This window comes from Geospiza fortis, unplaced genomic scaffold, assembly GCF_000277835.1.
Source record: "Geospiza fortis unplaced genomic scaffold, GeoFor_1.0 scaffold318, whole genome shotgun sequence".
NCBI lineage: Eukaryota > Metazoa > Chordata > Aves > Passeriformes > Thraupidae > Geospiza > Geospiza fortis.
In genome coordinates this window covers 1,904,583-1,922,749 of record NW_005054371.1, presented here as the reverse complement: position 1 = coordinate 1,922,749, position 18,167 = coordinate 1,904,583, and the positions used below count along the sequence as shown (strand labels likewise).

At 36.7% G+C, this 18,167-nt stretch overlaps 1 protein-coding gene across 1 annotated transcript in view; it reads right to left on the bottom strand.

Moving 5' to 3' along the window:
• Positions 1-553: 553 nt before the first annotated feature.
• The window catches only part of DAW1 (dynein assembly factor with WD repeats 1), a 22,933-nt gene continuing 5,319 nt past the window's right edge, over positions 554-18,167 (bottom strand). The window contains exons 2-13 of the mRNA XM_005424671.2: positions 16,539-16,611; positions 15,175-15,319; positions 11,897-11,955; positions 11,106-11,228; positions 9,420-9,519; positions 7,509-7,616; positions 6,718-6,824; positions 5,097-5,199; positions 4,605-4,719; positions 2,752-2,828; positions 1,860-2,022; positions 554-1,248 (exon numbers count right to left, since the gene is read on the bottom strand). Coding sequence (XP_005424728.2) covers positions 1,214-1,248; positions 1,860-2,022; positions 2,752-2,828; positions 4,605-4,719; positions 5,097-5,199; positions 6,718-6,824; positions 7,509-7,616; positions 9,420-9,519; positions 11,106-11,228; positions 11,897-11,955; positions 15,175-15,319; positions 16,539-16,611 — 1,208 coding nt within the window. The 3' untranslated portion in view covers positions 554-1,213. The remainder of the gene's footprint in view (positions 1,249-1,859; positions 2,023-2,751; positions 2,829-4,604; positions 4,720-5,096; positions 5,200-6,717; positions 6,825-7,508; positions 7,617-9,419; positions 9,520-11,105; positions 11,229-11,896; positions 11,956-15,174; positions 15,320-16,538; positions 16,612-18,167) is intronic.

The window sequence follows — 18,167 nt, the reverse complement described above, 5'->3', positions numbered from 1 at the left end:
TTCATTCTCTGTACTCTTCCTTTCTCCCTCTTGGCCTCTTCATCTTTCTTTTGAGTCTGCTGGAGGAGACCAGCCAGTTCTGCTCCTTCACTATGCCTGCAAGGAGCAACTGCCCTTCCAGGTGCTCTCAAGAAGTGGAGCAAGCTCTGCACAGGTGAAACCTATTGGCAATTTCTGGGAGAGAAAAGCCTGGCTAAAAGCTCATTGCAGGCTAGTAAATGACTTGCAGGTGTTTCTCATCCACTTCTCCATTTATGTCCGTTTCCTCGGCTTCCAATCTTTGGCAAGCAGAGTTTCTTCATGCTGGACTTAATCACTGGGCCAGGATTCCAAGTTTAAGTCACTTCTGATATTAATTTTATTTTACATCTGTTCAAAATAGGAGAATGAGGACTGAGCCAAAAGGAATAGATTGACTGGAAGGATGTGGGCAGGTATGAGAGGGGAGTTTAACTGCAGCATGCCTGCAACAGTTAATAGCAAGGCAGTTCATAAATGGCTGCTGGCTTTTACCAGGAATATGAATGAGGCATTGTATTACAAAAAGCATAACTGGCATTTTAATTCAATATTTTATTATACACACACAAAAAAGTAACACAAAAGTCCTCAAAGCAAGTGCATACCAACACTCCTTCCACAACAGAGATTACTATAATGCTCTGGGTTTTTTTATTAAAAAGGTTACAAGTTAAAAATCACACATAAAAAAACTGAGCTATCCTATGCATTCATTCTCACTAATCATGATTTCTCTCTGGTGACTGAAATAACAGACCAGATTCTTCTCAGTGCTACTCAGTGAAGAGGTAACATGCACTAATTGAAATATAAGGAAAACATAAGAGGGAAAAAACCCTACTTTTCTTCTTTACTATGCAAGTAATCAATACTAAGCAGGTTGTGTAGAGAAACTGTGGAGTCTTCATCCTTGGAGATATTCAAACCCACATCAGTCCTGGGCAGCCTGCTTGGATGCCAGGGTTCTGAGCAAGGCAGGCTGTTGTGCTGGATGACCTCCAGTGGTCCCTTCCAACCTCTGCAGTTCTGTGATGCCATATCTAAGTCAAACCTATCAAATCTAGATAACTGTTCTACTTCAACAGAAGGTGAACGAAGAGAATAAAATAAAATAGATCTGAAAGGCTGAGTTTATTGACTCTGAAACTCACAAAGTAGGCAGGCATACATCAAACTGGATCCTTTTCTTCAGTCAGTGCCAGATTCTACAGGAGTTATCCTTGCTCCCTAGTAATGAACACACATTGTGAAGGATCATTTAGGTGCAGTCTATCCTTTTTTGTTAATACCTACATAAACAATGTACCCAGGAGACACATAAATATTTTTTTCTCAACAACTAGCAACAGGCAGCAGAATCTAGGGCAATACTTTCAGCTGAGATCATCCTGCATCCCATGACTGAAATGAAGGGACACCTGATCCGAGTTCCGTACCAAATACACCAAAAGCTTGCTCCTTTGCCTTTTGTTCATCCCCACCTCCCTCATAGCAACACATTGTGAGAAAATGGCTTAGTCACTGTTCTGGTGCTGGTATGTGCTCACTGGAGAGATGGGAGGGCTTGCCCATGCCTTTGCACAAATTTGTTCATGGCCATATTCTCAAATCTCAGTTCTAAAGTGAAGTTCTAGATTCTCTTGACTATATTGTAAGTCACTGCTGGTACTGCATTTGGCCCCAGACAAGTTATCAGACTGTTTTTTGTTTTGCTGTAGCAAGATTTCAGCTATCTCTAAAACAAAAACAAAAAACAAACAAACAAAACACAAAAAAAAAAACAAAAAAAACAAAAAAAACCCCCCAAAAAAGAAAGAAAAATAGAATATATTAGTTACCTGTAATGATTGTATCACCTTTGTAGTTAAAAGCACAGGAGAAGATCTCATCAGCATGACCCTCTAATACCTGAAGGCAGTGCCCAGTAGCAGCATCCCAGAGCCGAGCTGTTTTATCAGAGCTGGCTGTTAGTATGCAATTGCCTTTAGGGTTGAAACACACCTTCAAAAATACAGAAATGAGTTATATTACTCAAGTTACAGCAAGTCAGTTTGCCTAGAGAAAGAAGCATATCAAAGTGATTGGAAGATGAAAATAGAAAGCAGCAACTCTTGCATTCAGTTTTTTAGCTAAAGTCAAGGGTAGTATTTAACTAGAGTCATGTTGGCAAAGTTCCGTGGCTGAAAACTTTGTGTATTTACAAAGGCCTTATATACCATGACCTTACTACAGGATCATAACTTCCAAATAGCAACTTTATTTAGATGTTATCATTATTCCAATGTAGAATTTATACATATTTTATAGAGTTCTACATTAAATAACATACATCTCTGTAGTATCAGAATCTGCACTGAAAAAAAATTATTTTATAGTAAGTCTCCATATTTGTTAAACATTCACTGCCATAACTGCATGGATTTCCAGATAATCAGGTACATTTTTTGAGCATTAACCAGACAATACCAGTTTATCATACAATTCAAAATTGCTTAAGGAGTAGTACACCCAGTATTGTCTTAGCTCAGAAGTGGGGAATTGGCAAACAATCATCGTCTGATAACTTTTAGCTAAAATGAATGGTCTTTTAGAAAAGATAACTTCTTAGCCAGACTTATCAATCTTAAAGAATGTGGTGATATAATGATTAACAGTATTCCTGCATCATGGAATAACTGCTGGATTGGATGTCACACAAATTTAAAAAGGTGCAAACCACACACAACTTACCTTTGAAATTTCATCTTCGTGCCCTTCTAGCTTTGCAATGCACTGTTTTGTTCCTGCATTATAGACTCTGGCTGACCCTGTTGCAGTAGGAGCCATATGTGACTGTTATGCTTAAGCACCCATTTCAGTAAGAACATTTGAATAAGGTCAGAAGGAAAGGAACTCATCCTCAGGTTTAATTTTGGAAGAAATAGAAGGCAAACTCCACAGAGTTTCCTCCAGGGGCAAAGTATGTTGAAAAGAATCTGTAATCTGGGTGGAAAAGACTGACTTCCTTTCCTGACCAGAAATGGATTCTCCTGGAAAATTCCTAACATACAAATACAAAGGTCCACATAGAACACAGCTTACTGAAGCCTGTTATTTCAGAATGCATGTACAATATATTTATAAAGCTTTCATTATATTTCATTATTTAATAATCTATTAATTATATTTAATAAGATATTTATTAAATATCAGGAAACTTTTTACATTGGCTTTTGTCTTAATATAGCAAGTACAGGAAAATAGATCCAAATAGTCCTCCTCATCCAGTCTGGTAGCCTGTTTCTGGAATTGTGTATCTAAAACTAATACAGTATTGTCACTATGCAGTATAATATAAATAACTGAGCAGGTGAATACAGAAAACTATTTATTATGATTCCTAGACAAATAATAAACATGCAAAGCTTCTGCATGCCAATAACAAAACAAAATTGCTTCTTTCACTACTTCTTTATTGTGTATTCTTTTGCTGTGCATTAGAAACACCTGCTAGTAAATCCACCAGTAAAATTCCAACTATATTTTCCATTTAAGCCTAAATCTGAGCCACCAAATCAACCCCTTCCAAAGCTATTTATGTACACATTTAAAATATATTTCCAACCACAAGTGAAATATTTCCTTCCAAGTTTGAAGTTAAAGGGGAAAGACATGTTAAGCTGATTGAAGTATGAAAATAAGAACTTTGTCACTGGAGAAAACTTTTAAAGTTTAACGCCCAATGTTTCTGTAATGCAACAAACATTGCTCGATCAACAGTTTTGAATCACGCCCTCCTCTTCATCAAGCTAATGAGACATAAACTTTAAAGAATTTAGGGATTTTAGAGGAGAGGAGGTTTTAGTTAGAGATAAGCTTTATTGGAGTTAATCAAAATAAATGGGTAGGCCTTGATGAAGTTAAGAGTTAGTTAACTAATAATTGATTGTTTGTCAACATTAATGTTTAGTTAGCTGGGTTTATAATGAAGAATATAGAAACTGATAAATAGCTTTTAGGAACATAAGACAATTGTAGGCCTCCTCTGTTCTGAAACCAATTGAAAACAGGCATGGGAGTTCTACCAAGAGTTCATTTGTTGTATTTGCATTGAAAAGGTAGAAAGGTCAGAACAAGGAAGACTTCATTTACTTCCTCATTTTGGGACCCCTCCCCATGAAAGGGACCACCAACCAATTTCAAGGAACAAAGTACGCATGCTTATATAACTTTTGAATTAATTACCATACGGAGCGGGGAATGGGATGTACCAAAGTTATGAATATGCATTTGTATTTTGGGTATTCAATACTTGTATAGATAAAAGGACTCTGTAATTACCTGTAAATTGCGGTGTGTATTTGGCAGCTATCCCACAATAAACACACACTTTCTAACTTTAAACTGTTAGAGAGTCTTTGTCCGTCACAGCTGGATATCGGTACTAGATCAATATCCATATTTTTAATAAATCACTACATTCAAAGCAGAGCCAAAGGGAAAGGACAGAGGTGTTTGGTGCTGCAGTTCCCCAGCAGTTCCCCTCCCTGATGAAGGACAGAGGTGTTTGGGGCTGCAGCTCCCCAGCAGTTCCCCTCACTCACCATCAGCAGAGGCTGTTGCAATGCGCTGCCCAGCATAATCAAAGCACACGTCCAGCACCTCCTTGCTGTGCCCTGCCAGCGTCGCTATGTGTGTCCCTGTCACTGCATCCCACAGCTGCACACAGAAACAGGGACACTGCATTGCTGCTTTGGAATTTACTAATTTACTTTATAGATATCTAGATGATTGATAAAGCAACTTGTAGAGGCCCTTTCTGATGTTTGACATGCAATAACACAAAAGCTGAATACAAATCAATAATGAGTCATTCTTTAGTTAGTATAATGAAGTTCTACACATTTTTAGTTCAGTGCATAGATTAAACAAGACTTAACTAGACTTCACTGAAATTAGTAAGATTATAGGTTTTACATTTAGTTGTAAATTCTCTAATTCATTATATGTACTACTTTAAAACGATGCTCCTCAATTTAAAAAAGATACATTTTATATGTCAAGTAGCTGTATTCACTACCACTCAACCAGCTTACCATGCACGTTTTGTCCATTGATCCAGTGACAATGAGAGAACAGTCCCAGTTGAACTGGGCACTGCTAATCTCTCCTCGGTGACCTATTAAAGTATGTAGCAACCTACCAAAAAAGATTTTTAAATGATCATTTACATTTATAGTGTGTATTTTTATATACACATATAAATGATAAGTTTAGAAAATAGTATAGTTAAGGTGTCAAGTCTTCACCATTAAAGCAATTAAATGGAGTGGTGCAGCTCATTTAGGATTTTAGTACTACATCAATTCCATTTTCTATTTTTGGCAAAAAGAGGCAGTAAAGAATAAAACGGAAATTTCCTCCCTTCTCTTTCAAAAATATTTTAGTGAATGTATTTCCAGTGAAATGTGATGATTTTCAGTACCAGCAACAGATTCCTTGTATTCATCTACATGCTAAGCAAGTACAGCAAGTTTTTCCACATTACTCTCCCATTATCCTACTTCAATGAACTGTAAAAACAGTACATCTTTAAAACTCCATATAATCTAAACCTTTTATAAAATCCACTGAAGATCAAATGGAAGTTAATCAGGTACTTAATGCGAGCATGTTCCCAAATAACAGGCAAATGACAGCCCAACTGAAATATGATTTCTAATCCTCATTAATCCTCATCTTCTTGCTGCACAAGACTAGCAATATAAGTCCCATTAAATTCTTCAGCTTTATCTGAGTAGAGAGGTTACAATTAGCCAATACTGCTTCCTATTTAATGGCCTACAAGGCAACAAAGCCTAAAAAAGATTAATTGAGATATACATCTATTAAAGGATCAGCAAATTGGGTTATTATCACAATGCTAGTATCACTACATCATTAATAGAAGCAGACTGTAAATAACAGATAAACTAATGACTAGAAAAGCAACTAAATTAGTTTAAGTGACTAAAATGTTTTTATTCATTGCACAAGATATATAAGAGTAGCTAAATTAATATATGTGCTAAATGAACAGTAAAGAAAATTTCCTGAGCATTTGAATTTGCTATCTGTTTATAATAACAGAAACTTGATTACATTCTTAGCATTTTACAGAATTACTCCTTTTACTTTCGTACACTGTGATGTCTACACTGTTGTAATTGCATAGATTTTTTACAGTAAAACAAAAAATCAACAAGCAGATAACAGAGGGAAACTTAATTTTATAAACACATTATTTGGTCATCAAGACTGCTGTTACTGTAATACCAAATGCCCAAAATACCTAGTAATACCTAGAAAAAAACTTTAATTTAAAAGCTGAAAACCTAAACTTCCAATTTTCAAAAAGGCAGCACGGCCTTCAAGCTTTGACATAAAAATCTGATCAATAAACAGAAAAAATAGCAATGTGGAGAACATCTCACAGAAGCTGTTATCAGATACACAGAAAGATAAGATAGAAATTTGAAACAAAGAATACATACAAAAGCATTTCATGAGCAGCATTCCTTTTCAAAAGAACAAAGAGAAGAGAAGTAACAAATTACAAGACCAAAGAACATATACTCTAAATGAAATACAAGCTCTGTAAGATGTAGCTCAACATTTTCTATTTAATTTGTCCTGAAATTGTGCAAAGTAAAATTATCTTTATTAGTGCTTTAGTACCTGCCAGTGCCAACATCCCAAACTGCTACTGTATGGTCAAAGGAGCCAGTGATGATCCTGTCTCCAGTGGTATTGAAAGACAGAGCAATAATTTCTGCTGAGTGCCCCTGAGAGAATTTTTAAAAAGAAGTATGAGAATACAAATTATTACTTTTCCATTAATATAGTTTAATATGTAGTCTTTTTTCAGCAGCATAATCCTTCCATAACTCACCACTATTTTATTTACTGTCTTGTCCAGTAGACTACAATTTTGACAGAAAGATCTATCTGACTGAGGAATAGTCACTATCCCAGCAACTGCAAAAACTCAGGCACACCACTTAAGCAGGAAGTTTATTCACTATACATGGCTAAGGATTTATGTGAGAGAAATGCACTGAAGCAGCAGAGGCCAATCTGACTCTGGGGAATGCCAGCAAGCCATGCAGAGCAGAGAGGTGACAATCTAGAGGTACTTGGATGGCTGTCTTCTGCCCATGTTCACCTCTCCATACAGAGGAGCTCACAACTGACTGCAGAGCAGCAGGTTTTAACAAGTAACAGAAGGGATTCTAATCTACAGCAGCAATGAGAAAATCTGTCTTTTGATAAATAGGACTCATAAAACACCACAGCTTTCTCATTCCCTTCAAGTTTTCTTATTTTGTTTTGGAGCCTTAGTCACTATGGGATCACCTGGTAAAAGAAACTGCAAGGTTTGAAACAGTTGGAATGGTTACACTGTTATTTATCTCAGTTGGAAAACTAAGCAAGGAACACCTCTGAAAACATAAGGAATGCAAACATACATTTAAAGTGGCTACTTCTTCTCCTTTCTCTAGATCCCATAATTTGGCAGTGGTATCCATGCTTCCAGTTGCCAACAGTGTGCTCTGAGGATTAAATGACAAACATACCTGTAGCGAGAAACATTGGATAGAAAACGTTTAAAGGAGTCAATTTATAAATATTTTCTAAATAAACTAAACAAGGGTCAGGATTAATATTTTTAAATAAGACAAAAGTCTGATAATATTTTATGACATACAGAAAACTTGCAGAATTCTTCCAACAGCCCACTAGAACAGCAACAAACCCTCACCACATAATTCTGGATAAGTACTCAAACCAAGTGGACTCCTTCCAAGCACATGCTTTGTTTTCTTTATTTCAAAATTCTCTTTGAAGTCCTCCAATTACTGTCCAGTCTGACAGTGCTCCCTAGCACTATCACTTGGTAGGTTTTCTCTGTTACTTGATGAGACTGGGGCAAAGATCATGCAAACAGTTCTATGGACACACAAACACACTCTGTGCACTCTTACCCTATCAGGTGTCATTATCAATGTCATTTGCCAAGGGCATTGCCATTGGCATCATCATATTTAAGAAAAAGCAAGAATAAAAGCTCAACAACTACTTTAATTAATTTCTCACATTAAAAAACCATGAATTCACCCTCCCAGTTTGTGTAATTATTCAGTGTGATTGCTCTGCAAATAAAGAATAGCAGGTGCCATGAAAAAAGGAAAGCAGCAGCTCAGTTTTTTCATTCTGAGTAACTATGGGCATGCCCTTGCCAGCAATGTATCAGATGCAATAATGGCCCTTCAGAAACAGGTCTGATTCAGAGAAACACATCATTTCCTGCTGGCAATTATCTCCTTCTAATTACTTGTCAGCATAATTCAGAACACTTCAGGTCTAATCTAACCCCAAAGAAGTCAGAAAAAAATGGAGAGACCTTTAAACATTTACCTGACTGATCTATGGAAGTAAAACTACTGCAGCCTTTCTCAATAAGCAAACATGCTCTCCATTGTAAGGGGTAACTCAGAGCATCCAGAGAATCAAAAACACACTGAAACAAACCTCAAATTCCAATATAGTAAACCACCATTTTCTCACCTCTTTCTAGTTAAAGCCTCTCCATCTACAATTAAATTCAAATTGTTTTTTCAGAAACAATTTTCAGCAATATTTCATTGAATAGTGATTGTATAGCTATTAAAACAACAAAACAAACAAAAAACCCATTCATCATTGAAATTCAGAGTTTTAGTGGTTTTGCCCTGATCTTTCAGACTGAAATTTGTGCATCAAGGCACTTGACGCTGCTGGTAGGGGTCCTAGTGCATGGGAGAGGAAACCAAGCATTTTTAAGCTTAAACTGTTTTAATTTCATAGATCTTTGACATTTCAGCATCCCACATATTCCCAGTTAACACACTTTAAATTTCAGAAATTCGTTCCCCTACAGCTCCAATTGGTTCTGTACACGAAGTACAGATCTCTGTGTGAAAGACAACAACACAAGCAATGATGTTCTTGTATATTTAGTTCTGCAAATGTGAGAGGCAATGCAAGATAGCAAGAAAAACCATGTGATATGCAGTCAAACAAAAAGTATGTACAAGAAACTGAAAATTCCAGTTGCTATGGTACTTTTCCATGTTTTAACATTTAGCAAACAAGGGAAATCAGAACAAAGTAAAAACAACAATATAATTTCAAACTGTGTATGGGGGTTTATTCTATATCAAGAACTGTCAGACTATCCTCCCTTGCAGTGCAGAAATGTTAACAAGACCTGGATGTATGAACAGATGTGCCACAATAACTGTGCCTTCCAGTCAGGGCTCACAGGGAGTCAGAACTCACAGTCATCAATGATAGTGTGAGGAAACACAAAGGAATAATAAACATCCATCACTACTCACTATTTCTGCACTATGTCCTCTGAAGGTATGATAACATTTTCCTGTTTCTGTACTCCACACTTTGCAGGTTTTATCAAAAGATCCAGTGGCAATCTTGTCACTAAATAGGAAAAAATATCCTATAATTTTTATGTAGAAAAACCCTCTGACTCCAGAGACAGCAGAATCCAGAGAAACAACACCCAGCCCTGGAAGCTCCCATGCACTTTGGTGCTTGCTGCCACACTACAAGATCCTGCAGCAGGATTTCACAAACACAAGTTACAGCAAGGCAAAAAATTAGCAGACACAGGGAGATTCTAAGAGAGCTACTGTGCCTATCTATTAGCACAGGACTGTTCATAACTGATGACTGACCTACTTTAGGGATGATGTTGTGCTGTACTTACAGATTTACTAAGAAGTTATATCATTTCATCAGATAACATCTGTTTACCAACAATTATAAATGCAGTTCACCCAAATTTCAGAAGTTGAACTCTACTCCCACTGAAGTCAGTGGAAGTGTTGTGACCATCTGCAGTGAGAGCAAGACTAAAGTGAAGTCTCCAGAAAATGTACCAAGGGGCACTGTACCAAAACCTAAAGATTAGCAGAAAAAAAAGGGGGTTTTATCAAATTTTTAATACAAAAGTAGTTCAAAGTTCTTATCAGGTTTTGTCTCACTGTATGTTCCTTCTCCACTGTTATGTTATACTCTAGTTGTTGATCTTTGCACAGATTTTTGTCATTAGTTTCACCAAGCCATATAAATGAACTTCATTAAATGGTTTTATAAAGTAAAGAACAATATCAGAATATAGGACACTGACACAGCAGGGTCTAAGTTTTCCTTTTCATATAGAAGAAAGAGATGAAGTTTCAAATAGTGTAAGAACAAATCTTTTAACATTTATTTCCTGATGGTAATTGTGTATTGTTCAACTGATAAACAGATGTCCAACAGTAATGTGATTCAATGAAAAATAGGAATTAATTTATCTTACTTTACAGAAAAAAATGGTTTTCTCACACATGACAGCTTCCTCAGGAAGCAAATCACAATGAAACTTCAGTAGCTAACATGTAATTCCCGTCACCTAACAGGTGGCAATTCCAACCTAGGGCAAAAAATTACTGAAAAAAAAAGGTGCAAAAATTAATATCTGATGTTCACACAGCAGCACCTTGTGGATTTTACAAAAATTACTCAAAAAGCTGTGACATTTCTAAATCATGTCCTATATAATATTGAATTTGTATGGCAAATGGAGAAATCCACTTCTTTCTCCTTAACTGAAGCAACAGAGATTGTCATAAGTACTTATATGTCACATCACATACAACTACATGGAGGCAGAAGAGAATGTGTTCTGAATGTTAATCAATCTGGTCATGTAGATATTACTGAAATAAACCGTGTTTCAATACATTCAACTAAGTCTTTTTTTTTTCAAGACTGAACGCCTAATTAAATTTTTGGTTAGAATTTCTAAATTTAATTTTAAAAAATGATAGCAGAAAGCATGTTTGAATGAATCTCTTGTACAAATAATGACAGTGTCATCCTAGAGTGATTAGCTATGGATGAACTCTACAAACTCATAAGTTGAACTCTTTCAATTTAAAATAGTCTATTCTTTGTTAGAATATTTGTAAAATAACAGTACTAGCAATTATGAAGAATCTCAGAGGAAATTTATTTACCCATAGGGGTTATTGAAAGCTATTGCATAGACAACGTTTCTGTGTCCCTCCAGTGAATGCAGCTCTTCTCCTGATGCTGTATCCCACAGTTTGCAGGTTCTATCATAGCTTCCAGTGATAAAGCTAAAGCAAAGAGAAAGTCATTTCTGAATACAGCAAATATCTTACTGGTCTCAATGCACTGCCAAATTATTTATTTCCACAGATTTTAGTTAGCATTGTCTCAGACCCTAAATCTGTACTCAAAAATACAGATTTATGACCACAGACGTTCCTTTTCTTCCTTTTTTTAACATCTTAGTCATAAAACCACATTTTTTCTAATATTTAATGTATTTTAACTAGAAAGCATGCTGCTGCTTTTAAGACATGAAGGAGAAAATGATAAGACATATGTCCACAGTGAAATCAATTAACATGAAAGTCACACTTTCACTACAGTGAAACTCCCAAATGAGTTTATGTGAAAGACTCATTTAACTTTTAGTAATATTTAGTTAATGGCCATAAAGGTGCTTCTTTCTGTAATATGGTAATTGTCAACAGACTATGACTGTGGAAGAAAAAAATTACATAAATTGAATCTCGCCTGCTATTTTTTTGCATCTCCCATGGGTTTTCCACAGAGGCCTGAAATATAATCCCCAATTATGCCTGAAGCTGCTTATAAGCAGCAGAGCTAAATTCTTTCTGCAGCAAGATAAGAGCACTGAAGTTTCCTTACCATTTAATTTACAAGTAAAAAACTTCAATTAATTGATTAGGTACTTTTGACTTTGAAAACAACTTACCGGGAACCAGATTTGTTAAATGCGACATTGGTCAGAGGCAATACGTGTGTTCTAAGCACCTGAAATAGAAGCAGGGACAGTGAAAGGAAAAACATTTGATGCTAAAAAAAATAAACAAAATTGCTCAAAATATTCAACAGATTAATTTTTTTCTCCTCCTCCTGTTACAGGAGAAGAAATCCCATATTAATCATCAGGTTATCACTGAAGATGTTATATAGTATTGATTTCAATTTTATACTTAATTTCAATGAATTGGTTTTTTCCCATGTTTGCATTTTCTTCACCTTCTCCAAGACCAGCAAAACAACCCTAGACCAGAGCTGAAGGGGCAAAACAAAAGAGGAGACCATGGTGACTGTAAGATCACTGATGAAAGAAATCCCAACTAATATTAAGCCTTAGCCAGTGAACCAAGAAATCCAGTTAAATTTGAGACTTTAGGGTGTGGGATGCTTCCAGCTGGCACGTGACTTTGTTGTACAAAACAGGAAGAAAAAAAGAAATATAAGCTACAGCTTATAAGAAACATAAGTTACAGGACTGCCCTATGAGGTCATGACAAGGCATGCAAAACCATAACAAAGATACTCAGCAAGACAAAATTCCAAGAGAGAATTTCAGCTTTAATGTCTGCACAGATTGTGTAGGTTGTGGAGGTTGTTTTCTAACAGTGCTTTAATCAGACACACAGGATCATTCATGTGAATGAGTTCATAGCCATAGTAACACATACTAAGGTTTATTAAGCAGAGGTGAAAATAGTTTCAGATACTGCAATGGAAGTCACCATGCCATGATACTTTAAAAAGAACCAAAAAAATATAATCTGGTTGGAGTTTCAATAAACTGGCTGCTGTAAAACATGGTTTGCACTTGAATAATTTTCACCTATCAGCAGCTGCCCTCTCCTCAAGTCTAAACAATAATAAAATCATAAACTGGGAAATCACCCAATTGCTGGCAGTGAAGTAAAGGGACATTGAAATACCCCAGTGGTTCACTAGGTCTTTTCTGTAGTGTAAAAATGAAGAAGAAACTGTTTATGAACAGTGAGATTTAATCACTAACATATTACCAGAGCTTCAACTTTTTTTCCTTATCTCAAGTTTCCCAAGCTGCCTGTCTCCAAAAGGAAAATGAGAAAGGCTCCTAGACCTTCTACTCAGAAGAGTAGGGATTCATCAAAATGGAAATAACAGTTGATAAGTGAAGAAATGAGAGGGACAGAGAAACAGAAAATGCATATTATGTTACAGAAACAGCAATTTATGCTCTCTAGAGAAAGCAACACAAGTTGTACTTTCAGCTACAGAAGTGGGAATGGGCAATCAAGATGTGGAAATGACAAAAATCTGTTTTTTAAAAAGAGCCACAATATCTGTCTGCATATGAGAATCAATAATTATGGAAATTTATGGAAAACTCACCCAGAACATTTTAGGACTACATGCAGGCAGCTCTGAACAACAAAGGTATTTTGAAATTATGAAAAAAGGGAGGAAAATGAGATGGGTTTTTATGTAATTTCAGATTATGAGACTAATTCTGTTCTTCCAATGCCCAGTGCTGCAGTTACTTCATCCACAGAACTCTGAGCCAGCAAGAATTGCCTGTGCAAATGATACAATAATCAAACCCTAAGGCAATATTAGACAAAATATACCTCAGTTCTGCAAAATCTGCTACAGCTGTATCTAAGATAAAAATCTGCAAATTACTATAGCATCCAATGCCATGGAATAGTTTAAAACCTGAGAAATTGCTATGAAACTTCATTTCTCTGCAGGGTGCCTAACACACCACCATCACCACAATCACTGGAAATAACAAAAAGATGAGCTTATACACTTGTTTCAGATTATACTCCAGTGCAACAGGAATAAAAACCATTCATTTCCAAACAATGCACACATGGAACATTTTTTCAGGAAAAAGAAAAACAAATCTCACTCCCACCCATCTCTTATATTTTATTAGTATCTCAGAAGGACCTGGTACTCATATTTCATTTAGAAGCCTTAAATGAAACTGAACATCAAAAAAGTTATTTTCACACACTTCTAACCACTCTTGAGTGAAGGAAATAATCCAGCGCTGATTGGATTTGCCTGCTTCTCTTATTGACAAATACAGAAGCTCAGACACAGCACTACACCCAACAATGAACAAATACGTTATTTACACTCAAGTTTGAACGAGCATTTGAAGATTTGTCAGTCTCTGTGATGAACAAACAATTTCTAAAGCTTTTGAAAAGCAAGGCATTATCTCAGCTGAGAGGATAACTTGGAAGAGAAACTTTTTAAATTCAAGATGCCTTGCTACATAGCTCTGTTTCCAAGGTTAAATACATATTTCTTTGCAGAATTCACCCAGATGAGTATTGTTGGCCAAAAGAACCAAAGTTATACCTCGGAACATGTAAGGGGTTTTATAGCTGAACAAACCAACACAAAACAACTTTTTCTCGTCTAATTTAAGGTAACAATAAACGCCATAGCACTGACCAACACTGTTTAACAGCTACACATTGCCATCTGCTGACACAATAAAGCTACGACGATTAACTATGTCAGACTGTAGCATGTAGAATGTTTCATTTCCACAATTAAATCCATTCTCTTCTGACACACTCAGTCCTGGATTTGAAGCTCTGAAAGGTCTCTGTAATCATTGTTCTTAAAATTCCTATTTGTTTGAAAAAATATTTCAAGTGTGGTCTGTAAGCTGAAAATCAATTTATCAATATTTAAAGATAATAGTAATGACAGAAAGCAATGAAAACCAGGATTTGTAATGCCAACTGCATGTAACATAAAACCCCATTAAAATAATAGCATAAATCCCACAATCTTCACAAAATGAAGAACAAGTAGACACATGTATGAATATATTTTGGTCCTTTCCCAACAGCTAATTTATGTGGGGTCGATTTACAGGTTTTGTTTAAATGTAACTATGGGTGTTGCTGGCCCACAAACTCTTACTCAACAAATAAAAGATTGATTTTTATCCATCTAAAACACACCCTAGGGATTAAGCCTGGCTAAACAATATCTATGAACAGTTATACCTCTCAGCTTTATTAGGGGAATTCCTGACAGAAAAAAAAACAGGCCAGACTCAGTTGCTCTGAAAGTGCAGAGAGGACTGAAAAGTGCCAAAGAATCAGTCATACAGCACAATACACAGCAGTAAAAACAACAGTAAAAACTCACAGTATCACAACTTAAACCCCCACAAATGCCTAAAATTATTTTAAAGATGCCTCTGACCTTAAAAAGAGAGAATTTGTGATTCTGGTTTTCCCCTAGCTTCTCCTGCAATCTTTGCACTAGATGTATGACATGTTCCAAGCAGGAAGCTGTGATGAGAGGTTCTCTTTTTTGGATTTCTTCTACTAAGGCTGTAACATCTGTGCTAATTATGAGAAAAGAACAAAAACAAACTCAATACATACCCCAAACCCACCACATTCCATCCTCTGGAAACAATTATGAATTTAAATCCAAGAATATTAGTTACTTGCTGAGAAACTGAAGAAAGCAATTAAATGTTATGCATTTATCTCATTCTGTAAAGGCCTAAAGAAATAAGAATAAATCTTTCTTGGCTTTTATATTTCCTTACTTCTCTTACTGAAGTTGGACAGTAAAATTCAACTTTTAAAAACTGTAGCTTGGCAAGAAATTTATCTTTTCAAATGATTTCCATGGAGGATCAGGCATGGGAGATGTGTGTCCCAAACTGTCAGTTTAAATATCTGAATTATACTGGAATTTCATAAATTCCAAACAAATTGCCCATGAAGTACTAACAAGATAAATCATGTATGCAAAGTCTTAAATTTATCTCTGTCTGTGGCTTTAGAAATCCATGGCTGTTTCTACAACTCTTAGTTTTGACAGTAACCACCACGTGGTGCATTGTACTGATGTCCCTGGAGCCCCCCGTGAGGGGGCCACAGCTGCTCTGTGGAACTGGATCCTCCTTCCATTCCATCAGATAACCACTGATTTCTGGCTTTCCGTGAGAAACTAAGGGTTGACAATACCTAGCAGTCAAATCACAATACACTCTTAAAATCAGCTTAGCAAGAAAGCCAAGCACTTCTGCTAGTAAAGGAATTATTCAACTCTAAGGGGATTTTCTGCATCAGCCTTCTAAATGGGAGCCACTACATCATAAAAGAATATCCTCTCAGTGTTTATACTCCTGTCCAGTAACACCAGACAACTTATTTCTTTCACAAAGAGACTTGATAGGTTATACCCACAGCACCATACTGGACAGTCCTAAGTAGACAAAACTTAGTAATTTTTAAATTGGGATTTTTCATCCTGCATATCCAACTTATACCGTCTACTTACAGGCTTACATGCAAGGCCTCTTCCATATCAATGCTGGTATTAAGACAATCATATTACTTCATGTCTTTCTGCCTAATAAACTCCATGGATTTGGGTAACTTTCTTTAATGGTGGCACTTTGTTATTTTTCTGAAGCCCTTCCTATCAGAGCACATAGGCTCTACCTAATAGCTGATCTCAGTTATGTGTAACACAGTCAAATAGAACTGTACATGAACATGCTATAAAAACACAGAGAGTGCTGTTATCTGAAGGAATATCATACTTACTCAGGCCTAAGATCAAGCAAATCTATTGATCTGGTCTTTGACTCACCACCTTCTATGTATTCCAAAATAATTCCTTTAAAAACAAGTGATAAACAGGTCATAATTAGACTTCTGGAGTTTTATAACATGCACTGTAGACAGCAGCACTTCCACTTTCACAGCTCCACTGACTGCAGGAGACCCAATTCCAGCTCTTGGAGCTGGAAGGAGGTTAGCTGTTATTGCTGACAGTAAGCATGGTGATGAACAACTCTGATATGCTTATGTGAAAAAAGATATTAAACAATATTATTTCTGAGCTATTTTCTATTCTAGAAATGAACAAGCTCTTTTTTCCTACAACTTTTTGTATCACTTCATCGGCATTAATTTCAAAGAAGCTGTCCCAAAGATACTTGTTGTACTTTGGTGTTCCAAAAAGTCTGGAAAAGGTTTTACAAAACTTATTATTCATATTTATTCTAGTGTTTGCAAAGGCTTGAGTGCAGTAATGTATCAAAAATCATTAAAACACTTTACATTCCCAGGTTTGCTCTGGCACCTCTGCAACATCCACTGAACTGGAGTATTAAAATGTTTAACCACATGGCTTCCTGTTTTGAAATAGCTAATAAAGGGCACAGCTGCTCCTTGAATTTCTGTGTGAAAAGACAATTTAGATGAACTTCTGTGTCATTCTGCATTTCACGAAGTTCATAGGAAAAGTCACACTTCTGTGACTACACTGTCACAAGCTTCTTCCATTTCTTTATGGGTTGGCACTGCAATAAGTAAACCATCCATGTAATTTAAGATTATTGCTTGTGGATATTTCTGTCAAGCTGGAGACAAAGCCTGTGCCACTAACCATTGGCAGATAGTGGGCAAGTTTTTGAATTTGAAAGGAATTTGAAAAGAAGATCCTTTTTTCCAACACACTTCCCAAGCTGGCCATCTCCAGCTTGTTTCACTTCTGAAATTTCACTGAGTCACCCGAGTACAGGATACACCATGCCAGTCTGGCAGCACTGCTTTTCAAAGCATGGCTCCACTCAGAAAATTTATAAATGAAGGAAAAAAAATAGGAATTAGTATCAGCTAGGCTGGAAAAGGCCTCTGAGATCATTAAGACCAACCCATGACTGAACACCACCTTGTCAACCAAACCTGGCACTGAGTGCCAGTCCTTAAACACCTCAGTGATGGTGACTCCAGCACCTCCCTGGGCAGCTCTTTCCAACGTCTGATCACTGTTTCTGTGAAGAATTTATTCCTAATATCCAATTTAAACCTCCCTTGGCACAGCTAAAGACTATGTCCTCTCATCTTCTCACTGGCTGCCTGGCAGAAGAGAACGGCCCTCACCTGGCTCCAACCTCCTTTCAGGCAGCTGTAGAGAGTGGCAACTTTTTTGCTAAACAGCCATTTAAAAACACAAATACTTTTTTTTTTCGTGCCATCTACAGTCACTGTTGACTTTTTAAACTCCTTACTGTGATGCGAGTAAGACTGCCTCGACTTCGCAGCAAGTCACTAATTACACTCCCGATGGGTGCTGAGCTCTCCCCGCTGCAGCCTGCCAGGCAGGCACCGGGACAAGCGGCGACATCTCCGCTCCGCTCCGGCCGGCTGCGGGTGCGCCACGGCCCC